This window comes from Oncorhynchus tshawytscha, linkage group LG04 (assembly GCF_018296145.1).
Source record: "Oncorhynchus tshawytscha isolate Ot180627B linkage group LG04, Otsh_v2.0, whole genome shotgun sequence".
Lineage (NCBI taxonomy): Eukaryota > Metazoa > Chordata > Actinopteri > Salmoniformes > Salmonidae > Oncorhynchus > Oncorhynchus tshawytscha.
This window is the reverse complement of record NC_056432.1, coordinates 42,647,031-42,666,853: the sequence shown is the minus strand read 5'-3', so window position 1 is coordinate 42,666,853 and position 19,823 is coordinate 42,647,031. Positions and strand designations below refer to the sequence as shown.

The following is a 19,823-nucleotide window of genomic DNA, read 5'->3' as shown; positions in this document are numbered from 1 at the left end:
GTTTTGGTCACAAATTTGTTTACATCCCTGTTAGCGAACATTTCTCCTTCGCCAAGATGATCCATCCACCCGACTGCGGGAATGTCCACCAGACCTGTTGTCAGATAATTGAATGTTAATTTACCGACCATAAGCCGCCTCCAACGTTGTTTTAGAGAATTTGGCAGCAAGTCCAACCGGCCTCACAACCACAGACTACATGTAACCACGCCAGCCCAGGACCTCCACGTCCGACTTCCACACCTGCAGGGTCGTTTCCACAACCGAAGAATATCTGCACAAACTGTCAGATGCTCATCTTCGATGGCCACTAGAACGCTGGAGAAATGTGCTCTTCACAGATGAATCCCGGTTTCAACTGTACCGGGGAGATGGTAGACAGTGTGTAGGGCGTTGTGTGGGCGAGCACTTTGCTGATGTCAACATTGTGAACAGAGTGCCCCATGGTGGCGGTGAGGTTATGGAATGGGCAGGCATAAGCTACTGACCTCGAACACAATTGCACTTTACAATGGCAATTTAAATGCACAGAGATATCCTGAGGCCCATTGTCGTGCCATTCATCCGCCGCCATCACCTCATGTTTCAGCATGATAATGCACTGCCCAATGTCGCAAGGATCTGTACACAATTCCTGGAAGCTGAAAATGTCCCAGTTCTATCACGTCCTGCATACTAACCAGACATGTCACCAATAAAGCATGTTTTGGATGCTCTGGATCGATGGGTACGATAGCGTGTTTCAGTTCCCGCCAATATCCAGCAATTTCGCACAGCCATTGAAGAGGAGTGGGGCAACATTCCACAGGCCACAATCAACAGGCTGATCAACTCTTATGCGAAGGAGATGTCGTGCTGCATGAGGCAAATGGTGGTCACACCAGATACTGACTGGCTTTCTGTCCGCACCCCTACCTTTTTGTGAACAACAGATGCATATCTATATTCCCAGTCATGTGAAATCCATCGATTAGGGCTTAATCAATGTATTTCAATTGCCTGAATTGAACTGTAACTCAGTAAAATCTTGACTTGTTGCATGTTGTTTATATTTTTGTTCAGTGTAGTTCACATATGCCAGTCGTGGACTAATCGAACGGCTGAGAACTGTAGGGAGAAGGAAGAAGGTCACCTAGAGTTTGAGAGCTAGTGCATACCATACATTTACCCACCCACCCATAGGCTATTTAGCTGTTTAAGTGCAGTTGTTCAACATTTACTTCCCTAAAGTAATTAAGTATTCAATTTGATGTAAGGATGTGGTTGGTAAAGATTTCGGCTGCATTCCAAAATGATATCCTAGGGTAATTCCAGGCAAAAATAATTTTGGTATCTCAGATTGTTCTGGATATTCTCACACAAACTTCATTAGGAGGAAGGATGTTTGATATGCATTTTACATTTTGTATCACTTTTTTGAAAATGATTTTGAAAGTTTCCATTTTAGGCCCTTTTTAGACCTATACATGCCTCTTGTAAGAAGACTCTGTGAACCCTACATGATACAGCAGCATATTAGTGTCATTTTACTCCTTATGTGCTCTTAAAAATGAAGTATGTCTAGATTCTTCATAACATTTTTCACATTAATTTATTCAACATTAAATAATATGAATATCTCAAAAGTACTTCGTTTGGAACAATGTGCTCTTCAAACACATTACATTTCTGCTGCCTTTGGCCGCTTTCATGATTTTCAAAAAAGGGTTTGTGATACAAATGTAAAAAGCATATCAAACATCCTTTCTCCCAGTGAAGTTCTCCCTATTCCCTATATAGTGTTGCTATGGGGGACTTGAAAGTAGTGCACTAATATAGAGAGTAGGGTGCCCGTTTGGCTCTGCTCAAAAGTAGTGGCTTATAAAGAGATTAAAGTGTTATTTGAGACTGAGCGTTCTCCTGTGAGTCATTGGAACATGACAAGACAGTAACCCAGCTTTCACCCAGACTCAGCACTGCTGAGGCCCCCAACACAATTAGCTGGGACACGACGGCACACCAAATGAACAACCTAGCACAGCGTCAGCTAGTCTCACAATAACAGAGCCAAGATGCTCCCCATCTCTATTTCTTCCATCTTTTTAACTCTTATCTCTTCTTCTACATGAAAATGGATTAAAGGGGGAAAAAAAGTGTTTCTTTGAATAGAGGATGGTAATATGGTGAAATGCAATTACCTTATTGCTCTCAGCCTCGGTGTTACTGCTTAACGGTGTAAAGATTAACTTTACAGTATACACAATCATGAATTTGACCTGGAGTGCCAAACTAACACATTAAATAATGTGGCCCTGGTGAAACTCCCACATAGTTGCCGCCTAGCCGGGCTGAACATGTACACAATGCACAGAAGGATACTCTTCAGTCCGGGCACAATAGCATATTGTATCTGACTGCCAATTGTCTGCAATAGTGATTTGAATTACAGTACTCTGATTTTCTCCATTTCAATTGCTCTTTTGTGCCTCCTAATTTGGGGCGGCAGGTAGCCTAGTGATTTGTGCGTTGTGCTCCCGAACAAGGCAGTTAACCCATTGTTTTCTGGTAGGCCATCATTGTAAAATATGAATTTGTTCTTAACTGACCACACACACACACACACACACAGTGGGGCAAAAAAGTATTTAGTCAGCCACCAATTGTGCAAGTTCTCCCACTTAAAAATATGAGAGGCTTGTAATTTTCATAGTAGGTACACTTCAACTATGACAGACAAAATTAGAAAAAAAATCCAGGAAATCACATTGTAGGATTTGTAATGAATTTATTTGCAAATTATGGTGGAAAATAAGTATTTGGTCAATAACAAAAGTAATCTCAATACTTTGTTATATACCCTTGTTGGCAATGACAGAGGTCAAACGTTTTCTGTAAGTCTTCACAAGGTTTTCACACACTGTTGCTGGTATTTTGGCCCATTCCTCCATGCAGATCTCCTCTAGAGCAGTGATGTTTTGAGGCTGTTGCTGGGCAACACGGACTTTCAACTCCCTCCAAAGATTTTCTATGGGGTTGAGATCTGGTGACTGGCTAGGCCACTCCAGGACCTTGAAATGCTTCTTACGAAGCCACTCCTTCATTGCCCGGGCGGTGTGTTTGGGATCATTGTCATGCTGAAAGACCCAGCCACGTTTCATCTTCAATGCCCTTGCTGATGGAAGGAGGTTTTCACTCAAAATCTCACGATACATGGCCCCATTTATTCTTTCCTTTACACGGATCAGTTGTCCTGGTCCCTTTGCAGAAAAACAGCCCCAAAGCATGATGTTTCCACCCCCATGCTTCACAGTAGGTATGGTGTTCTTTGGATGCAACTCAGAATTCTTTGTCCTCCAAACACGACGAGTTGAGTTTTTACCAAAAGGTTCTATTTTGGTGTCATCTGACCATATGACATTCTCCCAATCTTCTTCTGGATCATCCAAATGCTCTCTAGCAGGGAGACACGTCTGGCACTGCAGGATTTGAGTCCCTGGCAGCGTAGTGTGTTACTGATGGTAGGCTTTGTTACTTTGGTCCCAGCTCTCTGCAGGTTATTCACCAGGTCCCCCCGTGTGGTTCTGGGATTTTTGCTCACAGCTCTTTGGTCTTGGCCATAGTGGAGTTTGGAGTGTGACTGTTTGAGGTTGTGGACAGGTGTCTTTTATACTGATAACAAGTTCAAACAGGTGCCACCATTAATACAGGTAACGAGTGGAGGACAGAGGAGCCTCTTAAAGAAGAAGTTACAGGTCTGTGAAAGCCAGAAATCTTGTTTGTTTGTAGGTGACCAAATACTTATTTTCCACCATAATTTGCAAATAAATTCATAACAAATCCTACAATATGATTTTCTGGATTTTTATTCTTCTAATTTTGTCTGTCATAGTTGAAGTGTACCTATGATGAAAATTACAGGCCTCTCATATTTTTAACTGGGAGAACTTGCACAATTGGGGGCTGACTAAATACTTTTTTGCCCCACAGTATAGTAGAGTCCTGTAAAATGCCACACTGTATCTTACAGTATGTACTAGGACTATACAGCACACGTATTACAATCGGTTGAGGGACAAGAATTGCGTAGGAGTGACCCCCATCTGATGTGAGATAATACACATGCCCGGTCAGCACTCCCTTCCTCCCCCTCACCGCTCTTGACAGTGGGGGAGAGACTTCTTGTTCTTCATGAAGAACAAGAAACCCTCACCCATCCTCGCACTGCAGAGAGAACTCACACACACATCTGAATCACATTTCTCACACTCGGGCTCCAAACCTCTAGGGCACAGTGTTGGTTATTATGGGATCTAGTGTCAACTAAGGCTGCATCTAAAATGGTACCCTATTTCCTATATTGACCTATGGGCCCCGGTCAAAAGTATTTCACTATATAAGGGATAGGGTGCCATTTGGGATGTACGTAAGACAGAAGCCCACAGTACTGTAGGTTAGTTTTCATACCACACAATGTTTTGAAATTGAGTTTCCATTTTTCCATTGATTCAGGTAAAGTTTTACGAACGGCAGCAACAGCACAAAGTCTGAGTCGGAGAGTTTGCTGTTCATCAGGAACGTTTTCAGTGGACCGTTTCACCAAGACACTAAAGGCCAGTTGAATAGGGGCAGTATTATCTGTGAGCTGAGATACCGCATGCTGTCTAGTTAGACATCATGTACTGAGAGAAATTAAGCTTTTCATTTTTTTTGAAAGAAGTCCAGTGGTCCTGCCACCATGTGATCATGCCTCACAAACAACCGAGTAAATCAAAGGACAGTGTTGAGAGCATGTCAACTGTGTCATGCGCCAAATCAACCGCTCACACCTCATTGTGAATATTGTTAAGTGTTATGAAGTCTGCCAATGCTACACAGAGTGCTCTTTCAAGTTACCTTGTGACTTCAATCACTGGTAGGCTTTCTAAACACGTTTAACAGAGGATAAAGACTGCCAATCTGGCTGTATAATTTCATCGTGATTGCTATCCTAATGTCATGTTTGGGTACAATGAGAAGTGTCACTGTCTCGCCTTGATCACATGAAACTAAGTCAGCATGTGACTCAATCAAGTGACACACACACACACGCACTGTTGTATTTTGTGGTTGTTACTCCTCAGGCCTGTCATTCCAAGCTTTCAAAAGTGACCACACCCCCAACATGGGAACCATTCCCAGGCCAACTCTCTTTCCTAGCTCCCTCTCACTGGTTCAGTTTTTCAAAGGGTTTTTTTTTTTTTTTTTTGCTGGAGTGGGTCTAAGCCCTGAACTGATTTCCAGGTTTTGTTCCATCAGTAGCACTATGAAGACACTAGAGCCCCCCCCCTCCCCTGACTAAGTTGTTATTAATAGTTACGTAACGCAGACACTTCCTCACCAGTCAGCCAGCTGGCCCACCAGGACATTCCCCAAGCTTTGTGTCATCTTATTTTGGGAGAAATGGTTGGTCATACTCACATCCTAAAAAAAAAATGTCACTGTTTACTTAGTTCTAATTACCACCTTTTAATGACTTGGGCCCCTGAGTGGTGCAGTGGTCTAAGACACCACATCTCAGTGCCAGAGGCGTCACTGCAGTACCTGGTTCCAATCCGAGCTGCATCACATCCGGCTGTGAGTGGGAGTCCCATAGGGTGGCACGCAATTTGGCCCAGCGTCGTCCAGGTTTGGCCCGGGGTAGGCAGTCAATGTAAATAAGAATTTGTTCATAACTGACTTGCCTAGTTAAATAAAGGTTACACAATGACAATGTTTTGATCAAGAAGATCTTCATCAGGTCAAACAGAAAAGTTTTAATTACAGTGTTTGGCCTTTTCTATTCTTTAACCTTATTTCATTCCAATAATTAATAATAACATTAATTTTGGTGGGTGCTTATACAGTATTTGTCCTATTTCAAATGTGTTTTTTTTTCATATGGTCACAGCCAGTATTACTACTTCTGACCTGACCATATTTTTGCTTTTTCTGCAACAGTTGCAGAAAAGTTGCAGTGCATTAGACTCACTTTAGCCTGGTCCCAGATTTGTTTCTGCTATCTGGCCAACTCACTATGAAATTGTCATGTTTGGCATGACAATAGCTGACTAGGAGAGCAGAAATATACTGACACACAGGCTCGGCTCACTCCACCTAGAGGTGACCTATGTCCGAATAGTTGTGGCCTGTTTAACCATCCATTGTCTTTGACCTATAACTAAGGGATTAAGCAGTCAGAATCTGTGGGAGAGAGTTTAGTTGAGCAAGCATCTGGTGACTGGATGGGTTTGGACTGACTGGAGGAGCCACTTACAGTTTTAGTCCTCTGTCTACAGTCAGATGTTTGTTCAAGATGGATTGTGAGTCACTGCACAAACAGTGATACAGCTATGAAAGGCTACCCTAAAATCACCACCAATGTGTCACCTGCTATTCCTTCTCTGTATCATGGTCCTCAAGTCTGTGATAGACCCACACTCGACTCTGATTACTTCCATCAGTAATCTGATGGAAGGCCTGTGTTGTGTTGGAAGGCCATAGGAAGGAGTGGCACAAGGTGGACTTTGCTGTGAGCCTAACATTCCCACAAAATAATTGGTGATATTTCAACCCCTCCCCATGTCTTCTTAGCCTAGTTCCTTACTAACCCGGTTCGTTCTAATGTCCAGTCCCCCAGACGCTGCTCCTGCTTGCCTAATGTCTTTACCAGAGCCCTTAATTATACTGTAGCCTCAGTCTTTAGAAAGCAAATCTGATCCATCTCTCATTATTTTCACCCAACCACCTCTCTCCCAGTCCCAGCAAAAGAAGCATTCCATAAACTTAATGCAGAACAGATGGGATCAGAGAGAGATTATCTCTGCTCCAACTATAATTACTATCTAACATTATCGTATTTCCCGTGTAAGTGCTATAGTATCAGAAATACACATTTTGCCAATTTTGTTTTGGCAATACCATTTAGTCACTCACTTGGTTGGGCTACTACTCACACAATTATTTTTTAGCAATTTTTCTCCTCAGCTGGGTCTTGGGTTGGTGGTCATAGAATATGATTGGTCTAAAGAGCAGCAGATGGAAGGACTCTTGCCGTCCTCTTTCAGGAGAACCCAAACTATTTGGCACCAGTCGGGTGGTTCTTTATTTCCCCAATTGGCCTGGTTCCAGCTCTCTCTTTCTCTCACTTTCTGGGTGCGCGTCCCAAATGTTACCCTGTTCCATACACAGTGCACTACTTTTGAGCAGAGCCCTCTGCCCTGCCAGCAGACCATTCCTCACCACGCTACATTTATAGCACCACTCTCTAAATAGACAAGAAAAAACATTTGACTTATTTTTTTTCTTTATTCCCTTCTCTCCAAAATAGCTTAGACATAGAGACGATAACATCAGAAATAGCCTAGACATAGAGACGATAACATCAGAAATAGCCTGGACATAAAGAGACCGACAACATCAGAAATAGCCTAGACATAAAGAGACCGACAACATCAGAAATAGCCTAGACATAAAGAGACCGACAACAACATCAGAAATAGCCCAGACATAAAGAGACCGACAACAACATCAGAAATAGCCTAGACATAAAGAGACGATAACATCAGAAATGGTCTCGCTCGGTATGAGAGTCACATAAAGAAACGGCTAAAATAGTTTGTTGGAGAAGGTCCGTGATGGTGAAATAAATCGATAGTTAGATAACAGGATGTAGTCTTTGGTATATCATATTTTTTTGACAATATTGCAATATAGTTTTTGTGCTTGTTGGCTGTACCTGCACCAGAACTCCAGTATTTGTCCTTCATAGCTTTTTCTCCATCTTTTTATATTGGGACCCAATTTGGTTTCAGCACTTCATTTCCATGACTGATCAAACACATTTTCTTATTGTTCTCTCTTGTCCCTCTGCAGCAGACATATGGGAAGCAATATGTTTGGAACATCGAATCGCAATAAAATTACAGTATCCAATAGCAATACATATAGAATTGTGAGAATCGCAACATATCATGTCAGCACCTAAGTATCATGATAATATCCTATATTTTGGTATTTTAATAGGATCCCCATTAGCTGTTTCAAAAGCAGCAGCTACTCTTCATTGGGTCCACACAAAACATAATACAGAACATCAATAGACAAGAACAGCACAAAGACAGAACTACATAATAAAAAAAGGCACATTTAGCCTACATATCAATACATACACACAAACTATCTAGGTCAAATAGTAAGATCCCTGGCGATTTCCAGCTCTAGTTCAGGATATAACTTTGAAGTCAGGGCCTTTTCAGTTTCACAAACAAATTGATAATGTGCCAGATTTGTTTCCATGCCAACTCCATTACTGGCTAGAGTAAAAGGATCTGAACTGAAGGCTAACTCCGGGAAATGCAAACATGACTGTGTGGACATTCTGATAAAGGACCGTGTGAAATGCTGTACATTCTTCAAAGCCTGTGTTTTACTTTCCACTTGGAAACATTTTGTTGTTTTACACCGTGATAAACGTAGTAAATAGGAATTGAGGTAATGGTGCACTGGAAAAAGAGAAGTGCCCGTTAGCTCTCTCAAAGACTATTACATACAGTTGAAGTCAGAAGTTTACATACGCCTTAGCCAAATACATTTAAACTCTGTTTTTCTTTTACAATTCCTGACATTTATTCCTAGTAAAAATTCCCCGTCTTAGGTCAGTTAGGATCACCACTTTATTTTAAGAATGTGAAATGTCAGAATTGAAGTTCGACCGATTTAATCGGAATGGCCGATTAATTGGGGCCGATTTCAGGTTTTCACAACAATCGGAAATCTGTATTTTTGGGCTCCCGATTTATTATTTATTTATTATATTTTTAAATAATGTTTACCTTTTATTTAACTAGGCAAGTCAGTTAAGAACACTCTTATTTTCAATGACTGCCTAGGAACTGTGGGTTAACTGCCTTGTTCAGGGGAAGAACGACAGATTTTCACCTTGTCAGCTCAGGGTTCCAATCTTGCAACTGCACAGTTAACTAGTCCAACTCTCTAACCATTGCACTCCACGAGTAGCCTGCCTGTTACGTGAATGTAGTAGAAGCCAAGGTAAATTGCTAGCTAGCATTAAACTTATCTTATAAAAAACAATCAATCATAATCACTAGTTATAACTACTAATCCAGTTTAGCAGGCAATATTAACCAGGTGAAATTGTGTCATTTCTCTTGTATTCATTGCACGCAGTCATGGATTATGCAACAGTTTGGGCTGCCTGGCTCATTGCGAACTAATTTGCCAGAATTTTACGTAATTATGACATACATTGAAGGTTGTGCAATGTAACAAGAATATTTAGACTTAGGGATGCCACCCGTTAGATAAAATACCGGAACGGTTCCGTATTTCACTGAAATAATAAACATTTTGTTTTCGAAATGATAGTCTCCGGATTCAATCATATTAATGACCAAAGGCTCGTATTTCTGTGTGTTATTATGTTATAATTAAGTCTGATTTGATAGAGCAGTCTGACTGAGCAGCAGCAGGCCCGTAATCATTCATTCAAACAGCACTTTTGTACGTTTTGCCAGCAGCTCTTCGCAAGCACAGCGCTGTTTTTGACTTCAAGCCTATCAGCCTAATGGCTGGTGTAACCAATGTGAAATGGTTAGCTGGGTGTGCGCTAATGCTGTTTCAAACGTCACTCGCTTTTAGATTTGGAGTAGTTATTCCCCTTGCAGCGCGGCTTTTGTGGAGCGATGGGTAACGATGCTTTGAGTGTGGCTGTTGTCGATGTGTTCCTGGTTCGAGCCCAGGTAGGGGCGAGGAGGGGGACGGAAGCTATACTATTACACTGGCAATACTATAGTGCCTATAAGAGCATCCAATAGTCAAAGGTATATGAAATACAAATGGTATAGAGAGAAATAGTCCTACAAATACTATATTAACTACAACTTAAAACCTCTTACCTTGGAATATTGAAGTCTCATGTTAAAAGGAACCACCAACTTTCACATGTTCTCATTTTCTGAGCAAGGAACTTAAACGTTAGCTTTTTTTACATGGCACACATTTTTACATGGCACATATTACTTTCTTCTCCAACACTTTGTTTTTGCATTATTTAAACCAAATTGAACATTTTTCATTATTTATTTGAGGCTAAATTGATTTTATTGATGTTTTATATTAAGTTAAAATAAGTGTTAATTCAGTATTGTTGTAATTGTCATTATTACAAATAGAAAAAGTAAAAAAAATCGGCAGATTAATCTGTATCGGCTTTTTTGGTCCTCCAATAATCTCTATCGGTATCGGCGTTGAAAAATCATAATCGGTCGACCTCCAGTCAGAATAATAGTAGAGGTAATTAATTATTTCAGATTTGATTTCTTTCATCACATTTCCAGTGGGTCAGAATTTTACGTACACTCAATTAGTATTTGGTAGCATTGCCTTTAAATTGTTTAACTTGGGTCAAATGTTTTGGGTAGCCTTCCACAAGCTTCCTACAATAGGTTGGGTGAATTTTGTCCCATTCCTCCTGACAGAGCTGGTGTAACTGAGTCAGGTTTGTAGGCCTCCTGGCTCGCACACACTTTCAGTTCTGCCCACAAATTCTCTCTAGGTTTGAGGTCAGCGCTTTGTGATGGCTACTCCAATACCTTGCCTTTTGTTGTCCTTAAGCCATTTTGCTACAACTTTGGAAGTATGCTTGGGGTCACTGTCCATTTGGAAGAACCAATTGCGACCAAGCTTTAACTTTTGCTTTAACTGATGTCTTGAGATGTTGCTTTCTATATAGCCACATCATTTTCTTTCCTCATTATGCCATCTATTTTGTGAAGTGCACGAGTCCCATCCTGCAGCAAAGCACCACCACAACATGATGCTGCCACCCCTGTGCTTCACGGTTGGGATGGTATTCTTTGGCTTGCAAGCCTCCCCCTTTTTCCTCCAAACATAATGATGGTCATTGTGGCCAAACCGTTCTATTTTTGTTTCATCAGACCAGAGGATATTTCTCCAAAAAGTACGATCTTTGTCCCCATGTGCAGTTGCAAACTGTAGTCTGGCTTTTTTATGGAGGTTTTGGAGCAGTGGCTTCTTCCTTACGGAGCGGGCATTCAGGTTATGTCGATATAGGCCTCGTTTTATTGTGGATATAGATACTTTTGTACCGGTTTCCTCCAGCATGTTCACAAGGTCCTTTGCTGTTGTTCTGGGATTGATTTGCACTTTCGTACCAAAGTACGTTCATCTCTAGGAGACAGAACGCGTCTCCTTCCTGAGCAGTATGACGGCTGCGTGTTCCCATGGTGTTTATACTTGCGTACTATCGTTTGTACAGATGAACGTGGTACCTTCAGGTGTTTGGAAATTGCTCCCAAGGATGAACCAGACTTGTGGAGGTCTACAATTGTTTTTCTGAGGTCTTGGCTGATTTTCTTTTGATTTTCCCATGATGTCAAGCAATGAGACACTGAATTTGAAGGTAGGCCTTGAAATACATCCACAGGTACACCACCAATTGACTCAAGTTATGTCAATTAACCTATCAGAAGCTTCTAACGCCATGACATCATTTTCTGGAATTTTCCAAGCTGTTTGGAGGCACAGTCAACTTAGTGCATTTTAACTTCTGACCCACTGGAATTGTGACACAGTGAAATAAACTGTCAGTAAACAATTGTTGGAAAAATGACTTGTGTCATGCACAAAGTAGATGTCCTAACCGACTTGCCAAAACTATGGTTTGTTAACAAGAAATTTGTGGAGTGGCTGAAAAACAAGTTTTACTGACTCCAACCTAAGTGTATGTAAACTTCCGACCTCAACTGTAACATATTAATTCAGAGTACACTAACTAATACATCACTGTTGACATGGGGAATGTGTCATTAAGTAAGCATTGTCGGAGCCAGTATGGCCTATAGAGCAGGAGCCTCTTGTTTGGAGCATGTGTCTGTGTGTCATTATACACAACTTAATGTGTAACAACTGACCCCGCCTCTCCTCCCTTCCCCATGCAGCCCGGACAGGCGAGGTCATTGGAGAGTTTGGCCGTCTGTATGAGCAGCAGTATGCAGTGGCCCTCTTCAACAAGGTCCGCTTTGACATTGAGGGAGGAGGGGGGCCACAGCCACAGCTACTGCGCCGTAAGGTAATGAACACGTCCTCTCCTGTCCCTGTTTTTTCTCCTCCTCTTGTTCCCCTCTTCCATACTCCTTTATTCCTACTGTGCCTTCCCCGAGAAGGCGATGGAATAATATCTGCAGTTTCTCATGAAGTGCTGACATTTGGAACACTTTGCCCACATTATGTTGAACCTGGAGCTCACATCACACTACATCAAATGAATGGCAGTCTAAGAGGGACTCAGGACAGATGCTGATTTACACTCCCATGCTTTCAGTGTGATCTGAAGATTTAAGTGTGTTTAGATCACGAGATGGTTTATTATAAATATAGAATGACAGTCGCCTTGATTTTTGAAGGCCACTTCCACTTCAGCCAAATGAGTCTGCTTTAGAGTTACATGGTACGGAGGGAAAGATCTCAGTTTCCCTTGTATGGCTCTGTGTAGCAGATGTTAGCTAGCAGGCTAGTGAAGAACAAGCAGCCATGCTGTGTCGTGGTGACCTCATCTGCAGTGAGATCTCAAGTTAACCGTGCTACTGACAAAGTGAGAAGTAAGCTTGAACAGCTGCTACAGTTGACTTTAGGGCGAGTGGCGTCACACCTAGTAAACTCTTTATTTGTATTCTCCTGGATGTCCAGTGTCTCTAGCCATGGTTTAATTCACCTTTTTCAAGCCTGCACAGTGCCATTACCTTCTTAAAGAGAAACCGTTACATTCTGTCTGGTGCTACCGCTGCACTCAGAATGCTACTGTAACTACATGAAGCTGTGTGGAAGTGACCGAAGTCTTGATCCGCATCAGAAGTGCAACACTATTCCGTGTGCAGCTCTTTTCAAAAGTAGTGCACCACTAAGGAAATCAAATCAAATGTATTTATATAGCCCTTTGTACATCAGCTGATATCTCAAAGTGCTGTACAGAGACCCAGCCTAAAACCCCAAACAGCAAGCAATGCAGGTGTAGAAGCACGGTGGCTAGGAACAACTTCCTAGAAAGGCCAAAACCTAGGAGAGGAACCAGGCTATGAGGGGTGGCCAGTCGTCTTCTGATTGTGCCGGGTGGAGATTATAACAGAACATGGCCAAGATGTTCAAATGTTCATAAATGACCAGCATGGTCAAATAATAATAATCACAGTAGTTGTCGAGGGTGCAGCAAGTCAGCACCTCAGGAGTAAATGTCAGTTGGTTTTTCATAGCCGATCATTAAGAGTATCTCTACCACTCCTGCTGTCTCTAGAGAGTTGAAAACAGCAGGTCTGGGACAGGTAGTACGTCTGTTGGACAGGTCAGGATTCCATAGCGCAGGCAGAACAGTTGAAACTGGAGCAGCAGCACGGCCAGGTGGACTAGGGACAGCAAGGAGTCATCATGCCAGGTAGTCCTGAGGCTTGGTCCTAGGGCTGAGGTCCTCCGAGAGAAAGAGAGAATTAGAGAGAGCATACTTAAATTCACACAGAAGACCGGGGAAGTACTCCAGATATAACAAACTGACCCTAGCCCCACGACACATACTGCAGCATAAATACTGAAGGCTGAGATAGGAGGGCTCAGGAGACACTGTGGCCCCATCCGATGATACCCCCGGACAGGGCCAAACAGGAACGATATAACCCCACCCACTTTGCCAAAGCACAGCCCCCACACCACTAGAGGGATACCTTCAACCACCAACTTACCATCCTGAGACAAGGCCGAGTATAGCCCACAAAGATCTCCGGCACGGCACAACCCAAGGGGGGGCGCCAACCCAGACAGGAAGATCACGTCGGTGACTCAACCCACTCAAGTGACGCACCCCTCCTAGGGACGGCATAAAAGAGCACCAGTAAGCCAGTGACTCAGCCACTGTAATAGGGTTTGAGGCAGAGAATCCCAGGGGAACCGGCCAGGCAGAGACAGCAAGGGCGGTTCGTTGCTCCAGAGCCTTTCCGTTCACCTTCACACTCCTGGGCCAGACTACACTCAATCATATGACCCACTGAAGAGATGAGTCTTCAGTAAAGACTTTAAGGTTGAGGCTGAGTTTGCGTCTCTCACATGGGTAGGCAGAGCCTTCCATGAAAATGGAGCTCTATAGGAGAAAGCCCTGCCTCCAGCTGTTTGCTTAGAAATTCTAGGGACAATTAGGAGGCCTGCGTCTTGTGACCGGAGTGTACCTGTAGGTATGTACGGCAGGACAAAATCAGAATAGGAGCCCATGTAATGCTTTGTAGGTTAGCAGTAAAACCTTGAAATCAGCCCTTGCCTTAACAGAAATCCTGTGTAGGGAGGCTAGCACTGGAGTAATATGATAATTCTTTTTTGTTCTAGTCAGGATTCTAGCAGCCGTATTTAGCACTAACTGTAGTTTAGTGCTTTATCCGGGTAGCCGGAAAGTAGAGCATTTCAGAAGTCTAACCTATAAATAACAAAAGCATGAATACATTTTTCTTTATCATTTTTGGACAGAAAGTTTCTGATTTTTGCAATGTTACGTAGATGAAAAAAAAGCTGTCCTTGAAACAGTCTTGATATGTTCGTCAAAAGAGAGGTCAGGGTCCAGAGTAACATCCTTCAGTTTTATTTGAGACGACTGTACAACTATCAAGATTAATAGGGTGTCATTTGGGATACAAGTTGTTTGTGGTGAGTAAGTGAGGTTCTTGAGAAATGCCTGCTGTTTTCCTGAGAACAACAATACTGACTGGGTGGGCTTATGATTGGGTAAACTAAACAACACTACTCCAGTGTCTAGGCTACAGTTGAGATATCACGTATACACAGTAGTATCACACATGGCATGCAGTATAAGTATGCCTGATGTTTCTAAAGGAACGCAAAGGCTAAAAGTTTTAGGCCACTCCTTGGCTTTCTGGAGTATTACAAAATCATGGAATTTATCGTTGACGTAAAAATGTACTGCCCATGAATATGGCTCTATCCACACAGAGGTGATGTCCGTTCATGCCAGTCATCATTGGGATGTGTACTGATTCCCCTGTCTGTCCCACTCAGGCCCCGCTGGAGAATAGGTCCATCTTCTCTGGAGCTCTGTTCCAGTTTCTGGAGGAGAACAAGAAATGGAGAAACCGTTTCCTCTTCGTTCCTGACTCCTACAACATGAACTACTATGACAACAAAGCGGTACGGGAGAATTTAATTCAAATGTCCCACGTTTATACACACACACACACACACACACAGTGTACTTAGTCAAAAGGTTTGACACACCTACTGATTCTAGGGGTTTTCTTTATTTTTTACTATTTTCTATATTGTAGAATAATAGAGAAGATCTCAAAACTATGAAGTAACATATATGGAATAATTTGAGATTCTTCAACATAGCCACCCTTTGCCTTGATGACAGCTTTGTACACTCTTGGAATTCTATCAACCAGCTTCCTGAGGTAGCAGGTGTACCATGTTAAAAGTTCATTTGTGGAATTTGTTTCCTTCTTTATGTGTTTGACACAATTAGTTGTGTTGTGACAAGATAGGGGGGTATACAAAAGATGGCCCTATTTGGTAAAAGACCAAGTCCATATTATGGTGAGAACAGCTCAAATAAGCAAAGAGAAATGACAGTCCATTACTTTAAGACATGAAGGTCAGTCCATATGGAACATTTCAAGAACTTTGAAAGTTTCTTTAAGTACAGTCGCAAAAACCATCAAGCGTTATGATGACATTGGCTCTCATGAAGACCGCCACAGGAAAGGAAGACCCAGAGTTACCTCTGCTGCAGAGGATAAGTTGATTAGAGTTAACTGCACCTCAGATTGCAGCCCAAATAAATGCTTCACAGATTTCAAGTGACAGACACATCTCAACATCAACTGTTCAAAGGAGATTGCTTGAATCAGGCCTTCATGGTCGAATTGCTGCAAAGTGACTACTATTAAAGGACACCAATAAGAAGAAGAGACTTGCTTGGGCCAAGAAACATGAGCAATGGACATTAGACCGGGGAAATCTGTCCTTTGGTCTAGTGAGTCCAGATTAGAGATTTTTGGTTCCAAACGTGTGAGACGCAGAGTAGGTGAAAGAATGTTCTCCGCATGTGTGGTTCCCATCATGAAGCATGGAGGAGGAGGTGTGATGGGATGGGGATGCTTTGCTGGTGACACTGGTGACACTGTGATTCATTTTGAATTCAAAACACACTTAACCAGCATGGCTACCACAGCATTCTGCAGCAATACATCATCCCCTCTGGTTTGCGCTTTGTGGGACTATCATTTGTTTTTCAACAGGACAATGACCCAAAACACAACTCCAGGCTGTGTAAGGGCTTTTAACCAAGGATATTGATGGAGTGCTGCATCAGATGACCTTGCCTCCACAGGTCCCGACCTCAACCCAATTGAGATGGTTTGGGATGAGTTGGACCGCAGAGTGAAAGAAAGGCAGCCAACAAGTTCTCAGTATATGTGGGAACACCTTCAAAACTGTTGGAAAAGCATTCCAGGTGACGCTGGTTGAGAGAATGCCAAGAGTGTGCAAAGCTGTCATCAAGGCAAAGTGTGGCTACTTTGAAGAATCTCAAATATTTTTTGATTTGTTTAACACTTTTTTTTTATTACTACATGATTCCATATGTGTCATTTCATAGTTTTGATGTCTTCACTATTGTTCTACAATTTAGAATGTAGTAAAAATAAACAGGTGTGTCCAAACTTTTGACTGGTTGTGTGTGTGTGATATATATTTATATATATAATATACACACACACCTTAGCTCAGTTGCATTATGATGGTTTATTTTATGTCCGTATTAGCTAATAAAATGCTACTATATCTCTATCTGCGACTATATAAGTATCATTCTCTTAAGTCTACCATGTCCTTGTGTTCCTGTCCAGTCTCATGAGAGAGGGCTGCACCCCAAGGGAACCATCAACTGTGCCGGATACAAAGTGCTGACCTCAATGGATCAGTACCTGGAGCTACTCAACAATAGCCTACCCGGTGAGAACATGTTACGGCTGAAAACCAGGGGTGGGCGTGAGGCACATGTTGCAACTGCTCACCCAATTGTCATATATAATCCATTAAATTGGAAGGCTTAATACTGTCCTGATTATGAACATCTCAATGTCATTTGATGTTCTGAAGAACTTGAGGCTATAGGTGTGATCATGTTTCTCAATTTCACAGTGTTACTTTTTATTTTTACCTTCATTTAACTAGGCAAGTCAGTTAAGAACAATGATGGCCTAGGAACAGTGGGTTAACTGCCTGTTCAGAGGGAGAACGACAGATGTGTACCTTGTCAGCTCGGGGTTTGAACTTGCAACCTTCCGGTTACTAGTCCAACACTCTAACCACTAGGCTAACCTGCCGCACCAACTACCATATAAAACACAGTAAAATCTGCTTTTTGACTATACTGGGCCTTTAAGTTGTTTTCAGTGTGAGTGTATGATTCCAAAACCATGCAGAAAGGGCGATGTGGACACCGACTGATAGAGGAATGCGTGTGTTTCAGATGTAAAGGCTAAAGTGGGCAACACTCCCTTCCTGAAGTGTGCCACCGAGTTCCTTCTGATCCTGTGGCACCCGTATGCCCGCCACTACTACTTCTGTGTGGTAACGGAGAAAGAGCAGAAGAAGTGGCATGCAGTTTTTCAGGACTGCGTGAGACATACCAATGATGGTGAGTAAAACCTACACAAACATTCAACAAACATTCAAACCTAGACACACTGTAGAGCCCATAAAAATCCTATAATTCACATTTAATTATGTGGTAGTGGAGCACATATTAAACACAAAATTCCACAGATCTTAGGGTCATTCCACCAATTCACCTCATTTTAAGTCTGTCATAAAGAGCATCTGTTAAACTTAAAGAGCAACTGCCCCTAAACTAAATTTTTGAAAACAGCCCATGAGGCATTGATATGAATCATAAAGTTTTGTTCTACTGACAAAATTCACTACTAAGTGTAAATAGGATAATTTTGGTCAAAAGGTCAGTCTTGACTGCATCACGACGTAAATTAAGGTTAGGTTTGTTTCAACCCTGCCCACATGCCCACAGCTGGCAGCACACAAGTAATCATCCATTCAGAATGCAGCTGCACGCAATGTGTGGTATGTGTGTGTAAGGGTTGGATGTGTGGAGAGTGCAAATAGTCTCTAAGGTGAAGATGGTCTCAAGGGTGTAATAGTCACAAGGTGCAGGACTGTTCAGGGAGACCGCTAAGGATATCTGTTCAACAGTCTGAAGGTGATAGAAGCTGTAGCAGAGTGAACAGTCAATCGCTCGGGTGACTGGATTCCTTCATAACCTTTTGGGCCTTCCTCAAACACCGCCTGGTGTAGATGCCTTGGAGGACAGGGAGCTTGCCCCCAGTGAAGTTTTGGGACGCCTGCACACCACCCTCTGTAGAGCCTTGCGGTTGAGGGCGTTGCCATACCAGGCGGTGATGCAGTCTGTCAAGATGCTCTCGTGGTGCAGCTGTAGAACATCTTGAGGATCTGAGGGCCACCTCCGCCTAGCTGACTCTCAACACGGGGGCCTTCGGGGGGGGTGTGATCAGCCCCCTCCTGTACTCCCTGATTTTCTTAAGTAGCCTGAGGTTGAATAGGCGCTGTTGCGCTGGCTTCTCTACGGTGTTGGCGTGCTTGGTCCATGTCAGGTCCTCTTTGATGTGCATGCTGAAGAACTTGAAGCTTTTCACCCTCTCAACTACAGCCCCGTCAATGTCAATGGGGGCGTACTAACTCGTTACCAAACTTCTGTCTGGAGTCGAATGCGTTGGATGCAGGGGCGGGGATTTGTACCCCCTTTGGTCTCTGGGGCCAGGACTGGGGACGCTGTATTGGCCAGATGGTATTTGAGCTGCTAGTGGAGAATAACTATCATTTTATTTCAGTATAGGCAGTTATGTCACTGGCTACAGTGTGCAGATAAGATTCCATTGTTATTGTGAGACCTAATTTATTTGATTCATTGTATTTTCTCTTTTGTGTATATTATTTATTTAATTTAAATGGTATTTTTTTAATCATTCTGCTTAAAAACATGTAAATAAATTATGCCTTGGTGGGGGGGATAAAGGGCTGGATATGTTGTATTGATGTCAATGTCTCCATGTTCGCAAATTCAAAAACGTACAAATAAAGAGCTTCATCAATACAACATATCCCGCCCACCCCACCAAGGCATAATTTATTTACATGTTTTAAGCAGAATGATTAAAAAAATACTCGATCAAGCTCCTTGGTTTTGCTGACGTTGAGGGAGAGGCTGTTTAACCTCCTCTCTGTAGGCTGACTTGGCATTCAGGCCCACCACCGCCATGTCGTTGGCAAACTTAATGATGGTGTTGCGAGTCGTGCGTTGTCACGGGTGTACAGGAGGGCACTGAGCACACACCCCTGGGGGGCCCCCCGTTTTGAGTCAGCGTGGCGGAGGTGTTGTTGCCTAACCTTAGCACCTGGGGTCTGCCTGTCAGGAAGTCCAGGATCCAGTTGCAGAGGGAGGTGTTCATACCCAGGGCCTTGAGCTTAGTGACATGCCTGGAGGGGACTATGGTGTTGAAAGCTGGGCTGTATTCAACAAAAAGCATTGGCACATATGTACAGTATTCCTCTTGTCCAGGTGGGACAGGGCATTGTGCAGAGTAATGACGATTGCTTCATCCTTAGATCTGTTGTGACGGTATGCAAACTGTACTAGGCCCAGGGTGTAAGGTAAGATGGAGCAGATGTGGTCCTTGACCAGCCTCTCAAAGCACTTCATGATG

At 42.7% G+C, this 19,823-nt stretch overlaps 1 protein-coding gene across 1 annotated transcript in view; it reads left to right on the top strand.

The window, feature by feature from the left end:
- Positions 1-19,823, top strand: part of LOC112248837 (protein Niban 2) — a 56,700-nt gene that overhangs the window by 11,101 nt on the left and 25,776 nt on the right. Inside the window, exons 2-5 of the mRNA XM_024418175.2 lie at positions 11,976-12,106; positions 15,082-15,210; positions 16,932-17,037; positions 17,558-17,725. Coding sequence (XP_024273943.1) covers positions 11,976-12,106; positions 15,082-15,210; positions 16,932-17,037; positions 17,558-17,725 — 534 coding nt within the window. The remainder of the gene's footprint in view (positions 1-11,975; positions 12,107-15,081; positions 15,211-16,931; positions 17,038-17,557; positions 17,726-19,823) is intronic.